Consider the following 23,793-nt stretch of genomic DNA (forward strand, 5'->3'; position numbering starts at 1 on the left):
AAACTTAAATATATATATATATAATTTATCAAAAGTCACAAACTTTAATAAACATAGTCTTAATTATTATCTTTTAATATTTTAACAATAATTAAGTATATTCGGTTAAATAGTTATTTTTAAAACTCCTAACCATGAACTTAGGTGTCACGTATACATAATACATCTCTTGTTTTTTTATGTTTTATTACAAAATTCATGTTATTTTTTGTTTTTTTATGTTTTATTACAAAATTCATATTATTTTTTCTTCTTGGTACTTACCATTACAAATTTAAATTTTATTACAAAATTCATTTTATTTTTTGTTTTTGATATGTATTATTACAAATTTAAATCAACCAAATTATTGGTAGCTAAACAAATTAGTATTAATTATACTTGTTATGGTACTGTTTACGAAATTTATATACCAACAATAGGTGGTATGTTACATGGTTTGGAAAAAAAGAATTGGTATGGTACCATTTTCACATTTATTTTTTTAACCTTAGAAACTTATGATTTGGTTGTTGTAAGTAGACACAAACAAAAAGATAAAAAGATTGGTCCCGAAAAAGACTGGGGTCGAACGGGTTTAGAACGAGACCAAACCAAAAAAGTATATGCCTGAAAAAAGATTGGACTGAATAAAAGACTAGTAGAAAGTGGTATAAAAAAGACAGGTTCGTTCCGAGTCTAGTCCAAAAAAAATCCGTTCGTTCCGAGCCCGATCTGAGAAATGACTAAAAGTCAAAGTTTAAATCATAATGTTTTTGTGCTAATCACATATTACCTAACATCTTTGTTTTTCTATTTGTTAATAGAAAAACAAAATTGAAACAAAAAATGAAACGGAACCGATAAACCCTAAGGTTGCGTTTAGTTACGGAAAAACAATTTTCATTTTCTGTTTTTCGTTTTTCCTTTTCAGTTTTTATTTTTCGTTGCCGGTAGAGATGAGAAAAAACCAAACCGAATACCAAAAAACCAAAAAAAAACTGACATAACCGAAACCGAAAAACAGAACCATAGCAATAACCGACGGTTTTTGTTTGAATTTTACAAAAACCGAAAAATAACGGTTTGGTTCGGTTTTGACGTATAAAATCGCCCATAAAAACTGAATCGGCCCACATATAAGTATTATTTATTATGTTTTAAACTGTTAGTTTTAGACTTTAGACTTTATAACTTTGGTACTTTATATTTGTTTTTAACAAACTCTTAATGGTGTTAAACTTTGATCTTTTGAATACTTTTATCCCTTTAGAATACTCGAATCCGTACTCTTTATTTTAGTATATTTAAAGTATCTGCAATACTATTTATTGCAACGTACTTTCACTAGGTTTAAGTCCAAAAACTAGAAAAAAATGAGCTCGTAAACCCACGGTTTAAAACCGAAAACCCATGAACCCAACCCAGAAAACCGAAAAAGCGAACCATGCAAAAACTGAACCTATATGGGCTTAAAAATCGAAAAACCGACTTTCTACGGTTTGGTTTGGTTTTAGCCAAAAACCGACTCATGCTCATCCCTAGTTTCTGGTTTTCATTGGAAAATTTAGAAAATACGTTTAGTTAAAACATATTTATTTTTCATTTTTAGTTTTAGAAAATTAGAAAACGTATTTAGATATGTAATTTTCTATCGGTTTTCATTTTTAGAAAATGATAACGGTGGTAGGGTGGGCATGCGGACGGTGGCGGTGGTGGGGGCAGTGGTGGTGTCGATGATGGCGATGGTGGTGGTAGTGGTGGCGGTGGCAGCGGGGTAGCGGCGATGGTGGTGATGGCGGCAGCAATTGTGGCAATGGTAGTGATGGGGTAATGGTGGTGCTGATGGTGATGGTAATGGTAGGTCAGTGATTATGGTAGTTGTGTTGTGTGTGTATGCGTGAGTTTGTGTGTGTGTGTGTTTGTGTGTGTGTATGTGATTGTGGGGGTTGGTGTGTGTGTGTGGGGGGGGGGGGGTGTTTGTGGGGGTTGGTGTATGTGTTTGTAGGTGTGTGTGTGTGGGTGAGTATGGGTGAGTGTGTGTGTGTGTGTGTGGTGGAGAGGGGGTTGGTGTGTGTGTGGGGGGTGGGGGTGGGGGTGGGTTTGGGAGTAAGTGTAGGTAGGTAGGGTGTGGTGGGTTGGAGGTATTAAGGTGATGGTAGGTAGAGGTGGATGGAGTGAGAGTGAGTGTTTATATTTTAGAAAAATTTTGGAATTAGAAAAATATGGAAAACAATGATAATCGTTTTTTCAAAAATTTTCCAACTTCTTTTTAATTTTAAAAAATGGAAAATTTACATTTTCCGTGAAAAATTTAGAAAAACAGACAAACTAAACGCGTTTTCAAAATTTTCATTTTTCTTGGAAAATTTTTCCGGAAAACGGTCGATTTTTCCGCAACTAAACGCACTCTAAATTTGATTGAAAAAGACATATGCAAATATCGTGCCAAAATAAGACTAATTCGAAAAAGAGAAATTAAATATCCTCCCATATTTTTCTTATATCTATATTTTTACCTATATTAAATGATGACAAATGTATTTAACTATTATTAATTTATTAAAAGGTAGAATGATGAGTATGAAGGAAAAAATAGACAAAACTGCAAATTTGGTCCCTGTGGTATTCAAAAACCTTTTGATAGGATCCAAAAAGTTTATAACTTGCATAGAAGGTCCAAAATCAAAGTTTTTCTGGGTTTTTGGTCCAAAAAAACTTAAAAAGACGGTTATGCCCTTTTGATTTCTTTTTTCCTTTTTCTATAAGTATTTAAATGTTATTTTGATTTAAAAAAAAAAAAGAAAAAAATGATTTTTTCACCCTTGCCCCTACCCCCACCGTACTCTCTCTCTCTCTCTCTCTCTCTCTCTCAAACAACACAACAAACCCAAAACTAAAACCCACCATTTCTCAACCGTGTGTTCGTCCCTCTTTTGTTGATAATCGGAGCAAGTCAAGCACCTATGAGTGTGTCATTGTTGCTCTTGGCACTTCCCTGTCTTTCACTCGCTTGTACTGCTGCCGGAATGACAAAGCCAAGGGTGGTGTTGCTGCTGTGTAACCACCAGGAACCACCTTGGTTCTATTCCACTGACCGAAGAAGACTACTAGGAACCACATCCCCTCGTCACTCTCCACCATTTCTCACTCCACCGGTGAAGAGAACCACCACAGTCAACGGTGGCAGCCTCTCTGCCTCCTCCTTGTCCAGGTTTAGAGGAGAACAATATTAGGAATCTCATTGTTCGATTTTAGAAGAGATGGATTTGAAATCTGGACCGATCTAAAGGTATGATTTGTAGGTTTCATTATCTCTTCATAATTCATTTTCAATAGCAATCTGGACCCATTTTCAAGACTTGAATTCTCCTCTCCTTGATTCAAATTCCCCTGATCCAATTTCGATTCCGACCTCTTCATCAATCCTTCCATTTTCCTCTACTTCTTTTCCACCGGAGCTTTCTTTACCTTTCTCGGAGCCAGTATTGTTGTCGCTACCGGTGGTGAAGTGTTCACAGCATTCACCGTCGGAAAATTCCACCAATTCCCATCATCACCGTTCTTTAATGCCCTAACTCCATTCCTCAATTTGAAACCAAAATTAAACTCGAAATTACCACCAAATTTGATCCCCAATGGGTACCCATAACAAGTTTTCGAATTTAGATAAAAATTATCAAATGATCTGTAGTTTTGGATTGTGGATTTAGAGTTCCCCATGACGTCGAAGGTGGGTTAGAGAGAGAGGGAGAGAGAGAGGAGGAGGAGGAGGAGGAGGAGGGGGGTAACGGTGGGGTGGGGGGATAATTTTTTCTTTTCTTTTTATTTTTAAAGTAAAAAAATACAAAAAAAATATTATAATAGTATTAGAATAATTAAAGAAAATACAAAAAGAAAACAAAAGAGTATAATTGTCTTTTCAAGTTTTTCTGGACCAAAATCCGAGGAAGTTTTTGATTTTGGACCTTCCATGCAAGTTGAAAACTTTTTGGACCTTATCCAAAAATTTTTGCAAACCACAAGGACCAATTTTACAGTTTTGTCGAAAAAATATTTAATTTATTTGAGGAAAAAAAATTCATAACCATTCTAATACCAAACCATTTCAAAAGTGCTCTTTTCTTTCAAAAGAGGGTAAGGCTATACAGAGTGGGATAAAAACCTCTATATGGAAGCTTAGGTGGCATCCTAAAAGACTCGTGAATACCGCCCCAAGTGCTAGTGGCTTGAGTGTGGAGTGGATGCAAAGACAAACGAAGACAACCAATAAAATTGAAGATGTGTGAGATTCGGACATTTTTTGGGTTGTGAGTTTGTAGCCCTTGAAAACAATTAAATTTAAAAAAATAAAAAAAGATTTTCAATTTAAATTAACCTCTATATACACATACTTTACACATATTTTTACATACAACAAACACATATTACTTCAAAATGGATAAATTTCCAAGTTCAATTTTCTATTTTTTTAATAATTTAGGTGTAATTTTCTATATTTTTTAATTAATGTAACGTGGTTTTAATTAATATAAAATATTTATTTATGTTATAAATTGTGTTTTTTATTTAATTTAATATTAAAAATTAAAAATAAAATAGTATGATCATTTTCAATATTTAATTATTTAATGAGTTGGTGGTGAAAGTGAGATTAGGCTAAGGTGACAACGTTTCATGATGGTTTACGTAACGGGAGGATGGGTTTGGTTGTTGGGTAAAACACTAAAACCCGAAAAACTAGAAAATTGAAATAAAAATATTGGTAAGAAATTGGAAGGAATCTATTCTGAAGTCCGAGCTGCAGTAAAACCAACGGCCCTGATTAATCGAATCGGTTTTACATATTCAGCGCAGCCAGGCCTCCATTTCTCTACTCACTGTCTCCACGATTCTCCTCGGCATGCCCTTGTGCAATACCTAATCCGTGTAGATTCTAAAGCCATTTTTGATTGATTTTAGAAGCTTCCAGACGCCATGTGTGGAATACTCGCGGTATTTGGTTGTGTGGATTGCTCTCAGGCCAAGAGAGCCAGAATCATCGAACTTTCTAGACGGTAATGTCATCTTTATCACCATTTTTAGTTATTTATTCTTTTCGGTTGATGCAATCGGCTACTATTGTCCATCATTAATCAAATCCGGCAATTGTTTATTATCTTTTTCATATTTCTGGATTTTGTTCGTTGGCATTTGCCTCATTTACGACGAATTTATGTTGAATTTTTTGTTTTTGTGAGATGATGAGAACTATATCTCACTATGTGATGAAGAACAGGATAAGTTTCGTGTAAACTGTAACACTTGGGGCCTCAGATTTTATGCTATTAATGTTATCCAAAAAAATTGGAAAAATGGAAGCTAAGGGATGATGTATTTGGTGGGTGACCAGAAGTCCAGAATTAATATAGTCTTAATCTTAGTCCCAGTTATTGGATTGGTACCACTGTTCTCCTATATCCATGGAAATGATATTATAATTTTTTTAAAAGTAATTGAATCTAACTTTAGCCTTATGTTCATGTAATCTATAAACATTTATATCTTTGTATATCTAAATGAGCTTCATACGCTTTTGCTTAATCATCTTTTAATCCCATATTAATCTCTACTTTGATGATTAAACACTAAAAGGTCACTTGAGTGCCTCCTTGCTCCATATAATGATTTGTAAAACAGTAAATATCAAACATATGATTGACCAAAATCACTTCTTTTGAATCCTCATTTTCATATCCCAATCTAGAGTTAAGGTCAAACCCACCATTCCCTTGAAGAACAACACTCTCAATAACCTATATGCTTTTCTTCTAAAAGAGTCAAAATGACTCTTGGCTATGTAAAAAAAATTAAAACGCATTAGATAAGTTGTCAATTATTGATTCCCCTCTTTATGTTTTTTTTTTTTTTGTTCATTGTGTCAGATTGCGCCATAGAGGTCCAGACTGGAGTGGGCTCCACAGTGAGCAAGACTGTTATCTTGCTCATCAACGGTTAGCAATTGTTGATCCTGCTTCTGGAGATCAACCACTTTACAATGAAGACAAAACGATTATTGTCACGGTAACTGGAATACTTTTTGTCATCAAGACATGTTGGAAATCATATACAAATAAACCAGACCAAAAGTCAAAATAGTAGCAACAAAAGTCGATGCATATTTTGTCAACCAATGAATCTCTCTTTTGTAATTCTTGTATAATGAAGCTAAGTTAGCTAACCAAAAGGCTGACTTTTTTTTTTTTTTTTTTTTAGGTTAATGGGGAGATATACAACCATAAAGCTTTAAGGGAGAAACTGACATCTCACAAGTTCAACACTGGAAGTGACTGTGAAGTGATTGCCCATCTTGTAAGTACCTTTTATAACTTTAACAGGAATACATACAAGTTACAACAAATCAGATAACATGTCAAGTAAAGAATGATATAAAATGAAATGGCATTTGAATTTCGAACTGTTTGGAATATTTTGTGCTAACTTTAGTTATGTATTATTTACTACTAGTATGAGGAATATGGAGAAGACTTTGTGCACATGTTGGATGGAATGTTCTCTTTTGTGCTTCTGGACACTCGTGATAAAAGTTACATAGCAGCTAGGGATGCTATTGGGATCACCCCACTCTACATGGGCTGGGGCCTTGATGGTATCTATAAATCTTAATACTTAATATGTATATATATATATATATATATATATATATATATATATATATATATATATATATATATATATATTAATAAACTTTTGACTTCATCTGCAGGTTCTGTGTGGTTTGCTTCAGAAATGAAAGCTTTGAGTGATGACTGTGAACAGTTTATGTCATTTCTTCCAGGCCATATATATTCTAGCAAAGTTGGTATGCATTATTCATCCTTTAATCAAGCATCTATAATTACATTTTTATAGCCATAATTCCTATGTTTACAAGGTTTAATCTTTTATATTAATATGTATATACTTTTATGTAACAGGTGGGCTGAGAAGGTGGTATAACCCCACATGGTATTCAGAAAGCATTCCTACAACTCCATATGATCCCCTGCTCCTACGTCATGCCTTTGAAAAGGTTTGTTACTTGTAGAATTGCTATTTTTTTTTGAGTAAAATTTTTAATATGAGGTATTTACAGGCTGTAGTGAAGAGGCTAATGACGGATGTGCCCTTTGGTGTACTTCTTTCTGGAGGTCTTGATTCATCTCTTGTTGCTGCTGTTGCTTCACGCCATCTGGCTAACTCAGAAGCTTCCTGGCAGTGGGGATCACAGTTGCATACTTTTTGCATTGGATTGAAGGTCAGTTAACATTCTTGATTCTTTCATCTCATGTATTATCCACTTTTTTTTTATTATTATTTTAAGTAAACCTAATTTGATTAATTATCAACAGATATTCCGTCACGGGTCAACCTTTTAGGTTTTTTTATAACTTAATTTGATTATCATATATAAAAAATTTCTTAATTTGGTTATAAAGAAACCTAATTTTTAGGTTTTACATAATCTAATGCCTTTATCTAATTTGCCTTTTCTTTATTTTGGAAATGTTTGTTACTAAATTTGTGGTTTAATTTTTTTAGGGTTCTCCTGATTTGAGTGCTGCCAGAGAGGTAGCTGATTATCTTGGCACTCGCCACCATGAGTTTTACTTTACTGTCCAGGTAATTCTTTTTAGGGCTAAATGCAACAAATAGCAACGTACTTCCAGGATCTGTTTTTTATACTACATCCTAATTTCATGTCTTTCTGTTACAGTTGTATACTTGAATAATCATAATCCACCCTGTTATAATAAAAAATATTACTGAAATACAAAGCAATTTTCAGTGCTATAACTGTGTAGATTTTTCAGAGTATAATCTTCTGATAATAACAAAACTACAAGTCCAGGGTAGGTTTTCCAAGACGCAATACCTTAACAAGAAACATATGATGTAATGGAAAAAAGAAACTGGAAGGAAATAGCAACACGCTTTTTTTTATTTGTTTATTAAAAGTATAGCATCCTGTTTTCAGGTTTTCCTATTAAAAGTACAGCATTATACCTAAAAATCTACCCAGTTGTAGCAACGTCATTGAAATACAAATCAATTTTCACAGGTATAACTGGGTAGTGTTTACTATCCTGCAAAGAAAAAAATTTACAATACATCAGTAGTTTTTTCAGGTTACAATGCCTTGATAAGAAAAAAAGAGTGATGTAATAGAAAAAACTGGTAATACACAAACAAATGAAAGAAGTAGCAAATATAATTTCATTGATTTGTTTGTTATCCTATCCTACTTTCATTTCTTTCTGTTACAACATTATACTTCAAAAAAATTGAGTAGGTAGATTTTTCAAAGTATAATGTCTTTATAAAAATATTAGAAGTAAAATGGTATAATTGGGTAGATTTTTGAAAATGCAATGGGTTAATAAGTAAGAAATGGAAAGTAGAATGGTGTAATAGAAAAGAATGAAAGTAGGTTGCTAAATACTGATGTTGTTAAAATTTATCAGGAAGGAATTGATGCACTGGAAGAGGTGATTTACCATATTGAAACGTATGATGTGACGACTATTAGAGCCAGCACACCCATGTTTCTCATGTCCAGAAAAATCAAGTCTTTGGGAGTAAAAATGGTTCTTTCTGGAGAAGGCTCTGATGAAATTTTTGGTGGCTACTTGTATTTCCACAAGGCACCTAACAAGGAGGAGTTCCACGAGGAAACTTGCCGAAAGGTTCTAATTCATAATCATCATCATTAATTCATTATTATTATTATTGTTGTTAACTTTCATTTTCTTTTATAGCATCTTCATCTTACTTTCGTTTCTTTCTATTACAATGTCATAATAAGAAGAGATGAAACAAAGTTATTTCTTGCATTTAACTCTTATCATTATTATGATTCATGCTTTATGCTTTATTGATATAGATAAAGGCTCTTCATTTGTTTGATTGCTTGAGAGCAAACAAATCAACTTCAGCATGGGGTCTTGAAGCTCGTGTACCTTTTCTAGATAAGGAATTCATTGATGTTGCAATGAGCATTGACCCTAAGTGGAAGATGGTAAACTAACTTTAACTTTTCTTCATATAAATTTTAATATATGCTCTTATTCTTAGATGACAAAATATAATCTTGTAATCCGCATTATACATATGCTCTTTATGCCAACTGCCTGCTAAATATCATATGGGGTGGTGGAATATTAGTGTTTCCAATAATAGTAAGTAGTAACAATAACAATAAATAAGGATTTGGTATATGATGAAATCAGAGAACGGAGGTATTGGAATGAAAAATTCCGCTCCTACATGCCAACCGAAGGTCATGGAATGTGATGACTCATTCCACCAACTTGTTTATTCCTTTAACTCGGTCATTCCATTTTGTAATCCAATCAAACAAGACATTGAATAAATAATTATACAATTAATTTTCCAAGATTTAATTTGTTGTAATTTTATTATAGATTCAACGTGATATTGGGAGGATTGAGAAGTGGGTCTTGCGCAATGCATTTGATGATGCCGAAAACCCTTATCTGCCGAAGGTATGCTGTTTCATCTATTTTAGAGTAAATTACATTTTTGGTCCCTTATCTTTTTGCAGTTTTGAGGCCTATTTCCAATTGTTTTAATGATTTTGTTCAAAAATTGTATTTTTCAATAGTTTTATCTTGCACTTTTGGTGCCTATAGGAACCAAAATCATTACAACAATTGAACCGAGTTTGCAATAGGAAACTATATGGGACCAAAACTGAAAATTTTGAACAATCTCAGGGACCAATAATGTAATTTACTCTTAATTTTATATCCAAACCCCAAAAGGAACTGTTAGAAATGTTTAACTCTCCAATTATTATTTCATTTGAATTTAAATAAAAATGTTACAAGTTATAATAGTTGCTTGTCTCTTCAACAGCACATACTGTACAGACAAAAGGAACAATTCAGTGATGGAGTCGGATACAGTTGGATTGATGGTTTGAAGGATCATGCAAACCAACAGGTCAGTCGTTTGTTGTTATTCAGCATTGCTTCTAAGACAAAAGGGCAAAATAGTCATTTACTCTTGAATTCAAATGGTGTATCCATGATGTTAAAAAAGAAAGTCTCAACACTTTATCTGATGAAAAAGAAAAAAAAATGACCCTAAGACAATTATTTTTGCAGATTACTGATTCAATGCTAACAAATGCAACTTTTGTTTATCCCGAGAACACCCCTACGACAAAAGAAGGGTACTACTATCGGACAATCTTTGAGAAGTTCTTCCCAAAGGTAGGTTCACTTTACTTTTTTTGCTTATGTTTTGGGTGTTGTATGACTTATAATGTCACTTTCAGCATAACCTTAAACCCCATGCAAAAGACGTCAGTACCCTTTTCAAATAATAAAAAAAAATAGCCCTAGAAAGGTTGTCCAGTGGCAATCCTTGAGAATTTTATAACCCAAGTATTATTATTATTATTATTCGGTTAACTGACTCATTGGAAAAAATATTTGTGGTTTGAAACAGAATGCAGCAAGATTAACGGTTCCAGGTGGTCCAAGTGTGGCATGCAGTACGGCTAAAGCGGTGGAGTGGGACGCGTCATGGTCCAAAAATCTTGACCCGTCTGGTCGAGCCGCTCTCGGGGTGCATGAGGCGGCTTATGCTTCTGATGCAAACAAGACCGATGCTCTACTTAGTTAATGCCTCCTCAACATTTATTTATCATCGACTGGTCTTATAAATATTTGCCTTTTAACCATTTTTTGCTTCATTTAGGGTTGGAAACTGGTTTTGAAATTTTCGTTTCTGTGGATTTGATTTGCTTTCTTCGACACATGTTTTGATCAAACTTTTATTGTATAATTGTTGGTTTGTTTGGTATTTATATAAATGGTTGATGCTTATAGAGCTTTTTGTTGATCTTATTAGTAAAAAAATTGTAAGTATTATCGCCTATCTTAGTAGCAAAACTAAAAGTACATTATATAATTTTTCCTTAATTTGCTCTAAGTACGTCATAAATAATAAAAAGCAGCTGTTGTGCAAAACATGAGAATTAAAACCCTACTCTTGTTAATCCATCAAGTCAAAAAGCAGTATCCTCCACAACTTTCATTTGTAAGTACATTTGATTTACCAGCATTCGAATATCAGTAATCGCGAAATGAGACACATCCCCTCCAACAAAATAATGCCACGTATTCCCGATCTCCATCCAACTAAACCCCGTTTGCTTCTTGACCTCATTTTCCTTCATCAAACTCCTCACCCGTGTCACTTGTCTCCACAAACCCAATGAAGCATAAATATTGGACAACATAACATAAGCCCCCGAGTTTTTAGGGTCAAAACCCGTAAGTTTCTCAAAAGCTAATTCCGCCAATTCGGTATTATTATTCATGCTAAAACTACACCGCGCAAGAATGGCACCCCAAACTCCAGAATCGGGTTCAAATGGCATTTCTTGGATTATTTCATAAGCTTTTTTAACTTCACCCGATCGACCCAAAATATCGATTAAACACGCGTAATGCTCCGAACGTGGGGCCACCTTGTAAAAAGATTTCATTGACTTGAACCAATATAAACTCTCTTTTACCTTACCTGGATCATCAATAACAGTTAAAATTTCAGCGACTTCTTTAGGATAGATATTATACTTTGAAAAACCTTTGCTTTGTGTATGGATGACATTAATACAATTGGTTTTAGTTAGATTTTTCAAGACATAAATAAACAGACAGATGAAAGTGCATTGCTTATAAAAACGAATAATTGTGTACCTACCTGCATGACCACAAGCTGAGAGCAAGCTAAGAAAGGTGATCCCATCGGGTTCAATTCCATGCAATTCAATCTTTTTAAATAATCCAAGAGCTTTCTCATATGCTCCATGTTGTGCAAAAGCTGCAATAATTGTGTTCCAAGAGACAATATTTGGAGTTTTTATATGTTCAAAAGCCGACTCAGAGTCAGGAAGACATCCACATTTGCTATACATTGTGATCAGAGTGTTTCCTACAGAAACATGTGTGCTTAATTTGAGTTTGAATACGAGTGCGTGTGTTTGTTTGCCTTCTGTTAATGATGCAAGACTTGAACATGCAGAAAGAATGGAAACAAGGGTGTATTGATCCGGTTTTAGTGGAGTTTGAATCATTCGGGTGAGTAGTTTTAGTGCTTCCTCACCTCTCCCATTGTGAGCATAACCTACCAACAATCAAGAATTAGTACTTGGGTAAATGACCATTTTACCCTTGTGTCAAGTAAACATACCTGTTATCATAGCATTAAAAGAAACATCATCTTTACATTCAATTTCTTCAAACAACACCCTGGCATCTTCCATCTTTCCTTCCTTGCAATAACCAGTAATCATAGCAGTTATAGCAACTACATTCTTGCATGGCATCCGACCAAAGATTTCTCTAGCCTCATCAAATTGTTCATTTTCAACATATGCACTGATCATCACAGACCATGAAACTTCATTACGAGTTGTCATGGAGTCAAATAACTCCCTAGCTTTCTTAATCTCGCCTTTCTGTGCATACCCATCAATCATAGCTGTATAAGATATCACATTTCTCTTTGGCATTTGTTCGAAAAGCTTCACAGCTTCGTCTACTCTTTTATACCTAATAAAACCCGAAATCATAGCATTCCAAGACGCTGTATTTCTCTCAGGCATCTCGCTAAAGTAAGCAAATGCAATATCGATCATACCATTTTCAACACAACCAGCGATCATCGAGTTCCAAGACACTACATTTCTCAGAGGCATTAGATCGAACATTCTCTTCGATTCTCCAATAAATCCGTTTTTCCAGTAGCCGGTGATGACCGCGTTCCATGAGACAACATCTCTAGTAGGCATTTCGTCGAACAGTTTACGGGCAAGATCCATTTTCCCGGCACGTGAGAGGTTGCCGATTCTAACATTTGAGGAGTATACATCTCGAAATGAATGAAAGTTTAGAGTGTGTGTAAGGAAATAGCGACTGATGCAACGGTTGGATGAAGTGATGGAAGATAGATTGTGAAGTTTTGCCCGGGGAAGCCGCGAGACAAGCATCCGGGAATTGTGAAACTTGGTTCACAGATAGACCGCAGCAGGAAATAGTTGAAATGATTCAAATTAAGGTTAAAGACTATACAAAATTACACCATTGGTTCTTGTGTTTTATTATTAAACTAGTTTATAAGTGTGAACCACGATAATTAAATTAATTAAATTTTCATATAAAAAATCAAAATTATTAATTAATTATTTTAAATAAATTATTATTTAAAAGAAAGTTTTTTAGTTATATAAAATTAAAATCATTGATTTAAATAAATACATGAAGTTATATCATTTTATAATATGTATTAAATTTATTTTATTTTTCAATCTAATGTTATTAATTTAATATAATTAGAGTGAGAAAATTTAAAATTTGAAATTTAAATGAAAGAATCAATTATTAGTTTAATATAATTAGAGTGAAAAAATTTAAAATTTGAAATTAATAATTAATAGGTTGACAAGTTGCATGATAATGTATATATAACATTAATGAGGTGTTCTAATTGTATGTCAATAGGAGATTAAACTTATTCTTTTATTAAAATAGGGATATTCCTACTTTTTAGTTTATATATTCTACTATCGAATTAAATGAATTAGATGGTGACATGTGTAATATTTAATGCACATTTAATAAAATTTAATGATTTTTAAGATTACTAATACGATACATGCCAACATTTAAATATGTAGGAGGATTGATATGAACAAAAAGTAGGATAATATTTAATTTCTCTTATCTTTTTTATTGGTTTATATTTATTATTTCAGTTTTAAATAGTATTGCATTAATTAGAAAAAAAACATCTAAAACATCTAACACTAATCAGATTTCTTCTCTTTCTTTTTCGGTTGGAGCCAACCCAACACATCCCCCCTTTTTCACTTTAAGACGGGTGGAGCGGATAACGCCTTTAGGCGTCAGAATAACGTGGACAACAAAAAACGGCGTTATAACGACCTGTACACCCCCCTCCGTTTTTTAGTGTTATGATAAGAGATTTTATTGTGGTAACGGGTGGAAACGAGACATTTGATTGGAACGGTCATATTTTCAACCGTTTGCATACGGTCACAAATATAAAAAAATCCCTATTAATATAAATACACAACGTTTTTATCTTCATTTTACCTACAAAACTCAACAAATTCTTTCAACAATTCCTATTTATTTCAATTTCATTTTCTTTTCTAGTACTCTATTTAATTAAAAAATTGATCATTTTGATCTGTTCTATCCATACAATCATGATATCGACGATGATGGTATGTTTGTGGGTATGATGTACCGATATATTATGGACATGCTACCCCTCGAAGCCAGCTCCACTACTGACCAGACATGCGGCATTGAACAGAGATCGTGAAGAATAGCATACACGTCTACTACACGATTATTTTGCGGATAACTGTGTCTACCAACCTAGTGATTTTAAAAGAATGTTTTATTTGCAGAAAAATATGTTTCAACGAATAACCAATGCAATGGAAAGCAGTTACCGTAATTACAATTGTTTTAAAAATTAAATATATGTTCATTAGATTATTACATAATTGTTTTAAAAATTAAATATATGTTCTTTAGATTATTAAATAATTGTTTTAATAATTAAATTTATGTTTAGGTGTGAATATTTCCAAATGAGGTATGATGCGAGAGGTAAACAAGGTTTTACAGGGTTGCAAAAAAGTGTTGCTGCAATCAATCTTATGACTTTGAGGGAGTCGTCCGATTCTATTGATGACTATATGAAAATGTTAGAGCGAAGTGCATAAGAAAGTTTGTTTAGATTAGCGAGAGGTGTTATTGAAACCTTCGGTGACAAATACTTGCGCAAACCTTCATTGAATGACATGCACCAACTATATGCGACACATAAAGAACATCATGGTTTTCCGGTTATGCTTGGAAGCATTGATTGCACAAAGTGGATATGGAGATATTGTCATGTGGCGTGGAAATATCAATACACAAGTAGTCATATTGGGTCGCCTTCATTAGTATAAGAGCTTGTTGCGTTACAAGATTTATGGATTTGACATGCTTTTTCCAGAGTTGTGGATTCTAACAACGACGTAAACGTTCTTGATCAGTCACCAATATTTCAAGACCTTTTGACAGCAAAGGCATCAGATGCTCCTTTCACAGTAAACGACCATGAGTATAAGTTCGGGTATTACCTCACAGATGAAACATACTGTAACACCCAAAGTTTGGAAGGCCAAGAAAGGAAAGAAAACCTTAATTTTAAGGGGCGACTCGGCGAGTCCAAGGAGGAACTCGGCGAGTCCGAGCGGGATCCGAGTCGAGGAGTAAGTGACCGATTCGACGAGTCGGCCAAGGTAACTCGGCGAGTCTGGTCTGTGCGAGGAAAACCCTAAATTCGTGTAACAACCCGAAGTTTTCCATCGCCGAAAACCCATTCTACCCGTATAACTCGTCGTATATCGAAATGTCCCGATATCGTTTTTGGGTTTAGTTAATTAAAGTTATATGTTTATTATCGTCCAATGAGTGTCCAAACCCTTTAGGAACTCATGAAACTAGCCCAAAAAAGTTCATTTCAAAAAGCTTAGAAATGTCCCCGCCGGGTGACGGAAACTTAATCGGGTGCGACCTAAAGCCTCGTTTAAGGCCGGTATCGGGTAGAATTCCGCCGTGTCCAAGTTTTGGGAACTATATAAACAAGTTAAACCTTTCATTTGAAGCTTTTTACCTCTCTCTCTACTCTCTCTCTCTAACCTCTCTCCTAAAATCCAAGTTTAAGGGTCCAAAACTTTCTTTTAAGGCCTCAAATCCCTAAGGTACCTTCCTAACTTCATTGTATAGCATATTTGGCTTCCAAATTCGAGATTTAAACATGAAATGGGACACAATATATGAGTTTACGGCCCAGGAATCTACCTAGGCCGTAAACACTAAGTTTGAAGGGTTTTGAGCCCTTAAACCCCTTCCTAGACAATTTTGGACTTTAGATATGGCTTAATGGCTTCATGAATTGAACTTATAACATTTAAAACATGGATTTTGATGGATTTGGAGGAGTTTACGGCCAAGGCACAAGCTTGGGCCGTAAACTCATATTTATGGGGTTTTCTTGACCTTAAACCCTTCCAAATCACTAATAAGGCTTAGATATGAATTATAGAATATTGGTTTTAGCATTTGGACACTTGAAACATAATTTTTGAAGGATTTATGTGAGTTTACGGCCAAGGCTTGTTCTTGGGCCGTAAACTCCTTAAAACTTGGTGTAAATTCATTTTAAAGTGTTGTAAAGCCCCTATAACACCCCTAAAGCCTTGAAACAATTTTACCAATCACATGTGATTTGTTTTAGCATCATTTAACACCATTTTCATATGTATTAAGGAGTTTACGGCCAGGAGCCTATGCTAGGCCATAAACTCCCATAAATTAATCATTTTGATGTTTTAAATCCATTCCAAGCCCTTAAATCCAAACCTAGAAAAATGCCCTTAAAGTGTTACAAGCCATTTTGTGCCATAACTCACCCCACCATGAGTTTACGGCTGTAAACTCATGGGTAGAGGGTCATGTGGCCGTAAACTCCCTAAGGAGTGTTCCTTTGAAGTCCCAATTCATTATCCTAACTATATGTGTCCCTAAACGCCACCCGTGTCCCTCCAAACACTTGTATCGGGATGTTTTCGCGACTAGAAGCATTTTTCCCTATCAAATAATCAATCTAAGTCCTAATTAGATAGAAATGTGTATCTTTAAATTATACTTAGGAACCTCGTGCATTTGCAAGCCCCGGACCAACGTTTAGCATCCGAAATCGTCACGTTTCTCGTCCGATGAGTTCATACCCCTACCCTTTTTCACTGTTTTTAACTGTTTTCAGGGGGGGGGGGGGAATACAAGCAAAAGTACAAATGTATCTTGTACTTAAACTGATTTACAATTAAATGATTTTAGTTTCTAAATGTCATGATTTCCAAAGATTATGATAACTGATGTTTCGAATTGCAGGTTAATTATAGATTTCTTTGAAAAGTGTTTTGATCTATATTGTCTTTTGTAAAAGAAACCATACTAATTATAACGAATATACGAATACGAATACGAATGTAATCTAGAACGAATACTAATACGAACGTAATCTAGAACGAATACTAATACGAATGTAATTTAGAACGAATACTAATACGAACGTAATCTAGAACGAATACTAATACGAATGTAATTTAGAACGAATACTAATACGAATGTAATCTAGAACGAATACGAATACGAATACGTCTACGAATACGAATACGTCTACGAATACGTCTATGAATGCGAATACAACTACGAATGCGAAATGACGCCTTTGGTTGACACTAAGACTTCGAATATACAGTTAGTGTACCCCTTGAGTGTCACCAGAGTTTCGAAGTTAATACGAAAATACGCCTTTGGACCTCTTCTGAGTTTCAAATATATTCGCCTCAGAATGTCGACAGAGCTTCGAATACACTTCTAATATACTCCTATGGAACTCAGCAGAACTTCGAAAATACTATAAAGTACGCTTCTGTGTGATTCCAAATATTCGAAATTACAACAAAGTTAATAGATAACTCAACACATAGGAAAATATGGGATTTTCCTGGGATAACATTACAATCAGTAACGAACCTAGATACTAATAGATAACTCAACACATAGGAAAATATGGGATTTTCCTAGGATAACATTGTTGGATTAGGTGTCTAAGCCCATAACTATAATTGGTATATACTTAAATTGATAGCAGCACAGTCCTTTTGGGTTGCCCTAAACCTAGCAACCGGACAAGGAAATTATGAAAGGAGAGATATTAATTTATTATAAGATTAATAAATTAATATAAATGAATTTATTAATATGTTAAAAGATTAATATATTAATAAGAAATCATTTTGTTTAATTAATTGTTAGCCAGAAATTAATTAGAATTAATTTTGGGGTTAAAAGAATTAATTATAAAGTGCAGGGACTAGTTTGCAATTATCTAATAGCTGAGTGGAAGGCTCCAGAACCTCCTTGGAAGGAGGTGGACGAAATCTATAGGGGAAACCCTAAGGATTTCGTCCAAGGGGGCTTGGATAAGGCTTTTGGCTTTGCTTAGGCCCTAAGTAAGGAGCATTAGGGTTTTTCTTAAACCCTAGATCCCTCAACTATATAAGGAGCCTCCTGGTTCACATTTTGGTCACTCTTTCTTTGGAAGAAACCCTTAGGGCCGAAAATTGCATACTCCCTTTCTCTCCTTCTACTTTCCTTCTTGCTAGTTTGGGTGTGATTCCATTAGAGGCATTACACTTGTGGTGCTAAGCTTCCAAGAAGATCAAGATCAAGATCAAGGGAATTATCAATTGTTTACTATAACAATTGAAAGGTATGTAATTTCTAAACCCTAGTTTGTGAATTTCGAAAATAGTCTCTCTCCTCTAGGGTTCTTATTTTGCAATTCAAAGTTGTATGTTCAATAGCTAAAACATAGATCCAAAGTAGGTTGCATGTGAACTTAGGAATTGTATTCTAGTTTATTTGGTTTACCTAGAAAACTCATCAGTGGTATCAGAGCAATTGTTGCTTTTAAATTGAATTGCTATAATAGTTGAATTGCAAATTAGGGTTTATAGCCATTAAACCATAAAGGCCAAAATTTTTGATTTTAGGGTTTTGGTGCAAAGGGCTTTCGAAAAACCCTAGCCTCCATGAACCCTAGTCGAAATTAGGGTTAGGGTTTCCAAAACCCTAGCCTCCTCCCCTTGTAATTTCGAAATATGCTCCCTCTTTTAGGGTTTCTTTGTTTTGGATAATAGTTGCCTTATTGGATTATTGAGATAAATAAGGAAATTATCCTATCCCCATATTTTCGAAATCTAGAAGGGATATGGATTAGGATTAAGTTAATTGTTTAATTTAATTAGATAATCCTTAAAAGATTTAATAAATTAATTAAAAGTTAATTAATAGATAAATTTTAAATCTAATTAATTGGCTTACTTAAATTTAAAATTTTATAGTTTAAATTTCAAAAAATTTATATAAACCCTTGGAGTTTTAAAATGTTTTAAAACACACCTTATATATATATATTATAATTAAAAGTTAAATATTATATATGTATAAGAATATGGTCAGTCAAATCGCTAGTATGCCTCATTCACGAAGCTAATATAAAGGGGGGGGGGGGGGTATAAGGAAACTGCCTATAAAATGGTAGTTGAATGGGTGTCCACTCTCACCCACCGCTTCCTTGATTAGTGGAGGGTCGTTAGCAGAACGGATTTGATAGGACAACTACATCTCATTAAAAGTATAATGTTATTAAAGAAAGTACTAGAACATTATTTTATAAAATCCCAACTCTAGTTACTTTAGAAAAAATGTGAAAAGTATACCAATCCATGAAATTGCACATAATGTGTTGGGCTGGAGATAGTTTTTGATGTTGCGTCTTTTGGGCTCGTTAGATTAGCCTTGTATTCTCCGGTTTGAGCCTGTCCAACCGAGAGCCTTTTATGTATAGTATTTAAGTTAATGCTTGCATGCATATTAGGTTAAGATTCAAGATTTTCAGATTTAAGATTCCAGAGTTTTACGATATAGCTTTCTTGTAATCTTCTAATCCTTTACAGTTGATGTTCTTAATCGAGCTCTTCTAAGGATTTTATTTAAATCATTCGACACGATTGATTCAAGCTGTTTTGTTCTTAATATTGCGTTCTGCTTTGTTATTAGTATTGCGTTCTTGCTGTTTCATATTCATATACTTGTTCAAGATCTAATCGATCTTCATAGATTAAAAGTTGTTTTAATCCCATCAATTGGTATCAGAGCAGGAGGCTGTGTAATCGATACACATCTTTTCTGTGAAAAAAATTTCCATTAGGGTTTTTCCGCAATCATCGATATTTATTGAGCCATCATCTTAATTGACGTATCTTAGTATTTATTGTTTTGCCCTAATCTGTTTTTTTTACAAGTCTGATCTTTGAATAGGTTATTACGATCATTATGGACGCGACGCAATCAAACCCTATTAATATCTCTAACAACATCGGTTCGACGACAAAGATTCCAATCTTATACACCCATGACTATGAAGTATGGGCGCATCATTTTGAAGATTACGTGATTGGATCGGAGGACAATGGTTTTCTCATATGGGAAGCCATCATCAATGGACCATTTTCTCATTCTGCGACATCCAGAATCATTAAGACGCAAAAAGAGTATAACGATCTGCTTAAGGACGTGACGAATATTGCGCAAGATGAAAAAGATAAATTTCAGTGCAATATTAAGGCACTAAGGTTGATCAGATTCGCCCTTCAGTCCGACACATTCAGACTGGTCAGCTCATGCACTACGGCGAAGGAAGTGTGGGATAGACTTCGCGAACTGTATTCCACAGACGAAGATCTTGAACATTCCATCCAAACCTTGCTTCTATCTGAGTTTGGAGAATTCAGGCAAGGGGCCGAGGAAACGGTGACCCAGACGTTTGATCGCTTCAATCATCTTCTCAGCAAGATGATCAAACACGATATTGAAAGGAAGCTCATCGAACAAAAGGTTACTTTCTTGAACGGACTGAGATCTGAATGGAGAGCAGTAGTTTCCACAGTCAAAGCCCATGAACATTTTAAATCATACTCTTTGGCGAAACTGGTGGGTATTCTAAAGTCCCAAGAGAAGATTGTGGTTCAAGAAAAGAACGTTGTTTCTAGTCTTGGTTCGTTGGCCCTCCTATCTAAAAGTAAAGCCGTGATGGAGGATGAAGAGCTCATCTTGGAAGAGTATGACCTCACAACTGAGGATTATGCCATGATGGTATCCAATCCTAAAAGGTTCATAAAGAAGAGATTCCCCAGCAACAAAAACCGAAACTGGCAGGGGAGTTACAGCTCTGAAAAAGTGAACAATGAACCGAAGGCTGAGGAGCCCAAGAAGGAACCGAAGGCAGATGGCGATTCCGGAGTAAGCTGCTTCTACTGTGGTGGCAAGAACCACTATGCTAAGGACTGTGTTCTCAAGAAGATGGCTGAAAAGGACGATGGAAAGGATGAGGAAGCCGTGCTGCAGAAGAGATTGGATGAGTTGAGAAAGAAAAAGTCTACCGCTAACCCTTCTATTAATGCTCTTATTGTGCAGGGTTCGGTTAATGACGATGAGTTCAGTAGCACCGAAGTTTGGTCTACTGACTCAGAAGACGAAGAAGTGAGGAAGCCTACTCATGGAAAGGCTTACATGGCTAAGGAGGAAAGCAGTGGTGGAAAATGCTTCATGGTGTCTGGCGTATCTCAAATGAGGGGATACAATACCGATGGAGGAAGCAATGGACCGAAGGTGCAGGAGGATATGTGCTTTACGGCCAAACCACTCAGCCAACAGTTCAATGAGCTCGATGAACTGATAAAGAAGGTACAATCTATTTTTATTTCATCTAAAGTACCATCATCCTCATATGAGAAAGAACTAAAAAACGTCAATACAAGAATTTCTCATTTAGATAGTAGCTTAACTCAAACTCGAGTCACCAATTCTAACCTGACTGATCAATTAAGCAGGGTGGCGTCGAAGAGTGAGGAGCGGCGTATGTGGATTGAGTTAAAAGAGTCGGAATTAATTAAAGTCAAAGACGAAAACATTTATTTGCAGAGAGACAATTTGAAATTGTTAAAACAACGAAATGTTTTTTGTTTAATAGCTAAACGTTTATATTCCAATATTACTCAACTTCACTTGGACTGTGAGATAGGCCAAAAGATCCATCGTATGATTTTGCCCTTCCTAGAATTTAAGGAGGATGAAATCGATGCCGAAGCTTACAATTGTGAGAGTGTGATATCGTCTGATGATGTCAACCCAACTTATAAAATTGGACTGGACAAAACTGAGTCCTTCATTAAATCCAAAGACCACAAGGACATGCTCAAAAATCTTTTGGATGAAAATGACAGACTTAAACTGAGAACCGAAACCATACAAAAGTTTGACTCTCTAAACGCCAACGTAAGCTCAGAAAACAAAATCGATGTTGAAAATGCATCTGAGCTTAACGAGGACGAAAACATGAGTGAAATTTCTGTAGAGGATACGGTTGACTGCTCAGAATTTGTTAAAAGCGAAACTGAAAACTACAAAAATCTTATTTCTGAAAATTCTGTGGAATTCGCTAGATTGTCCCAACAAAAGTCCCCGAAATTAGTAGAAAAAGCTGTTGTGTATCAAAAGGTCAGGACCACTCCGAATCAGGTATACAAGGTGACTGGAGTAACTGAACATCAAACAGCTGAACTCACGGCTATTGTTAACGAAGACAATGCTGATGGCTGTGATGAGTTCTTCTGGGAAGCTCCTATTGATAATGGAAACGAAACCGTTGGCCTATCTGAAAGAACCTCCTGGATGAAGAAAGGGAGATACATACCTGAACCCTTGAACAAGCCTGATAATTTCAGTGAACCAAGTACAAGTGGTACAAAAGATATTCCTCAAGAGGTTGATAGTTCAGCAAAAGAAGACATTCCTTCAACGCCAACAGCTCAAAGTGAAACTTCATCAGATACTCCTTCCACTTCCTCAGGGCAAACTGAATCTTCTTCAGATATTCCCTCTGCTTCCTCGGCTCAAAGAAAAACTCCTGCAGTTCAAAAGGAACCAGCCAAGGTGACATCAAAAGCGAAAGCGAACGTTCATCATCCACCTAAACAGATGAGGGATAAAAAGATAGAAAGGAACCTAAGATACAGGAAAAACCTTTGGCACTCCCAGAATGCATACTATTCACACAAAGACAAGAATCTGAAGTATGAAAACAATCCCGTAAGAAAGCCTGAAAGTTCCAACAACCGAAAGCCAAGGTTCGGTTCGCAAGAAGATACCAACCGAAAGTCAAGGTTCGGTTCACAAGAAGATACCAACCGAAAGTCAAGATTCGGTTCTGAAAAGGATTTCAACCGAATCCAAAGGTTCGGTTCCAAGAACAACTCCAACCGAACACAGAGGTTCGGCTCTGAAGTCAAAAGAGAACGAGACTCGAAGGTCTGCTCCTCCAATGATCAAACGCAAAAGGGTCACCTAGAGTCATCAGCCAGGAAGTCCTCCCCATCCAAATTCTCTCGTTCTAATTCTTCTCATTCTTCTACTTCTACTCATTCATCACCATCTTGCTCTAAAGCTAATCCCGCTTTTCCTCAAAAACCTCATTCATCTGCTGAACAGAAGGGAAAGCAGAAGGTCGATGAATCCAAACCTGAGTCCAAAGCAAACAAACCCAATCTTAACAAAATAAAAGTCTACACCATTAGAAAGAAAGATGAAACAACTCTAATTAAAAGAACATATCTAGTTGATATCTCTCTTACTATTCCCGTTCCCATGAAAACCTCACATGGACCCAAGAAACTTTGGGTTCCTAAATCTGCTAAATTTTTGCAGGTTATAAGTGACGAGCAGTTTGACGAAGAATGGTACATCGACAGTGGCTGCTCGCGTCACATGACAGGGAGGAAAGAGGAGCTCAGGGAATACAGATCTCTTGCAAATGGTGGCAACGTTAAGTTTGGAAATAACTCTTTCGGCACCATAAAGGGATATGGGATGATAACGAATGGTGATTTTACCATAAGGAAGGTGGCCTATGTGGAAGGACTTCAACACAACCTCATCAGCGTATCTCAGCTTGTTGGAGGTACAGGTCTCAAAGTTTCTTTCGATGATGAAGGTTCTGAAATCATAGAGAAAAAGACAA

The 23,793-nt window shown here is 35.2% G+C and overlaps 2 protein-coding genes across 2 annotated transcripts; one reads left to right on the forward strand and one right to left on the reverse strand.

The window, feature by feature from the left end:
- The first annotated feature begins 4,770 nt into the window (after positions 1-4,770).
- LOC111911757 (asparagine synthetase [glutamine-hydrolyzing] 2) lies at positions 4,771-10,876 on the forward strand. Its single transcript, XM_023907506.2, has 14 exons — positions 4,771-5,036; positions 5,904-6,042; positions 6,235-6,330; positions 6,487-6,628; positions 6,746-6,841; positions 6,957-7,051; positions 7,115-7,276; positions 7,561-7,641; positions 8,484-8,705; positions 8,903-9,037; positions 9,444-9,524; positions 9,898-9,984; positions 10,149-10,256; positions 10,495-10,876. The coding sequence occupies exons 1-14, from the start codon at positions 4,957-4,959 to the stop codon at positions 10,669-10,671; spliced, it is 1,701 nt and encodes a 566-aa protein (XP_023763274.1). The 5' UTR covers positions 4,771-4,956; the 3' UTR covers positions 10,672-10,876.
- Positions 10,877-11,022: 146 nt separating this feature from the next.
- LOC111911756 (pentatricopeptide repeat-containing protein At1g09410, mitochondrial) lies at positions 11,023-13,102 on the reverse strand. Its single transcript, XM_023907505.3, has 3 exons — positions 12,247-13,102; positions 11,758-12,180; positions 11,023-11,574 (listed from the first exon to the last, which is right to left on the reverse strand). Exons 1-3 carry the CDS (start codon positions 13,043-13,045, stop codon positions 11,057-11,059), a joined length of 1,740 nt encoding a protein of 579 aa, XP_023763273.1. The 5' UTR covers positions 13,046-13,102; the 3' UTR covers positions 11,023-11,056.
- Positions 13,103-23,793: the final 10,691 nt, after the last annotated feature.

The sequence above is a fragment of the Lactuca sativa genome, chromosome 5 (genome assembly GCF_002870075.4).
Source record: "Lactuca sativa cultivar Salinas chromosome 5, Lsat_Salinas_v11, whole genome shotgun sequence".
NCBI lineage: Eukaryota > Viridiplantae > Streptophyta > Magnoliopsida > Asterales > Asteraceae > Lactuca > Lactuca sativa.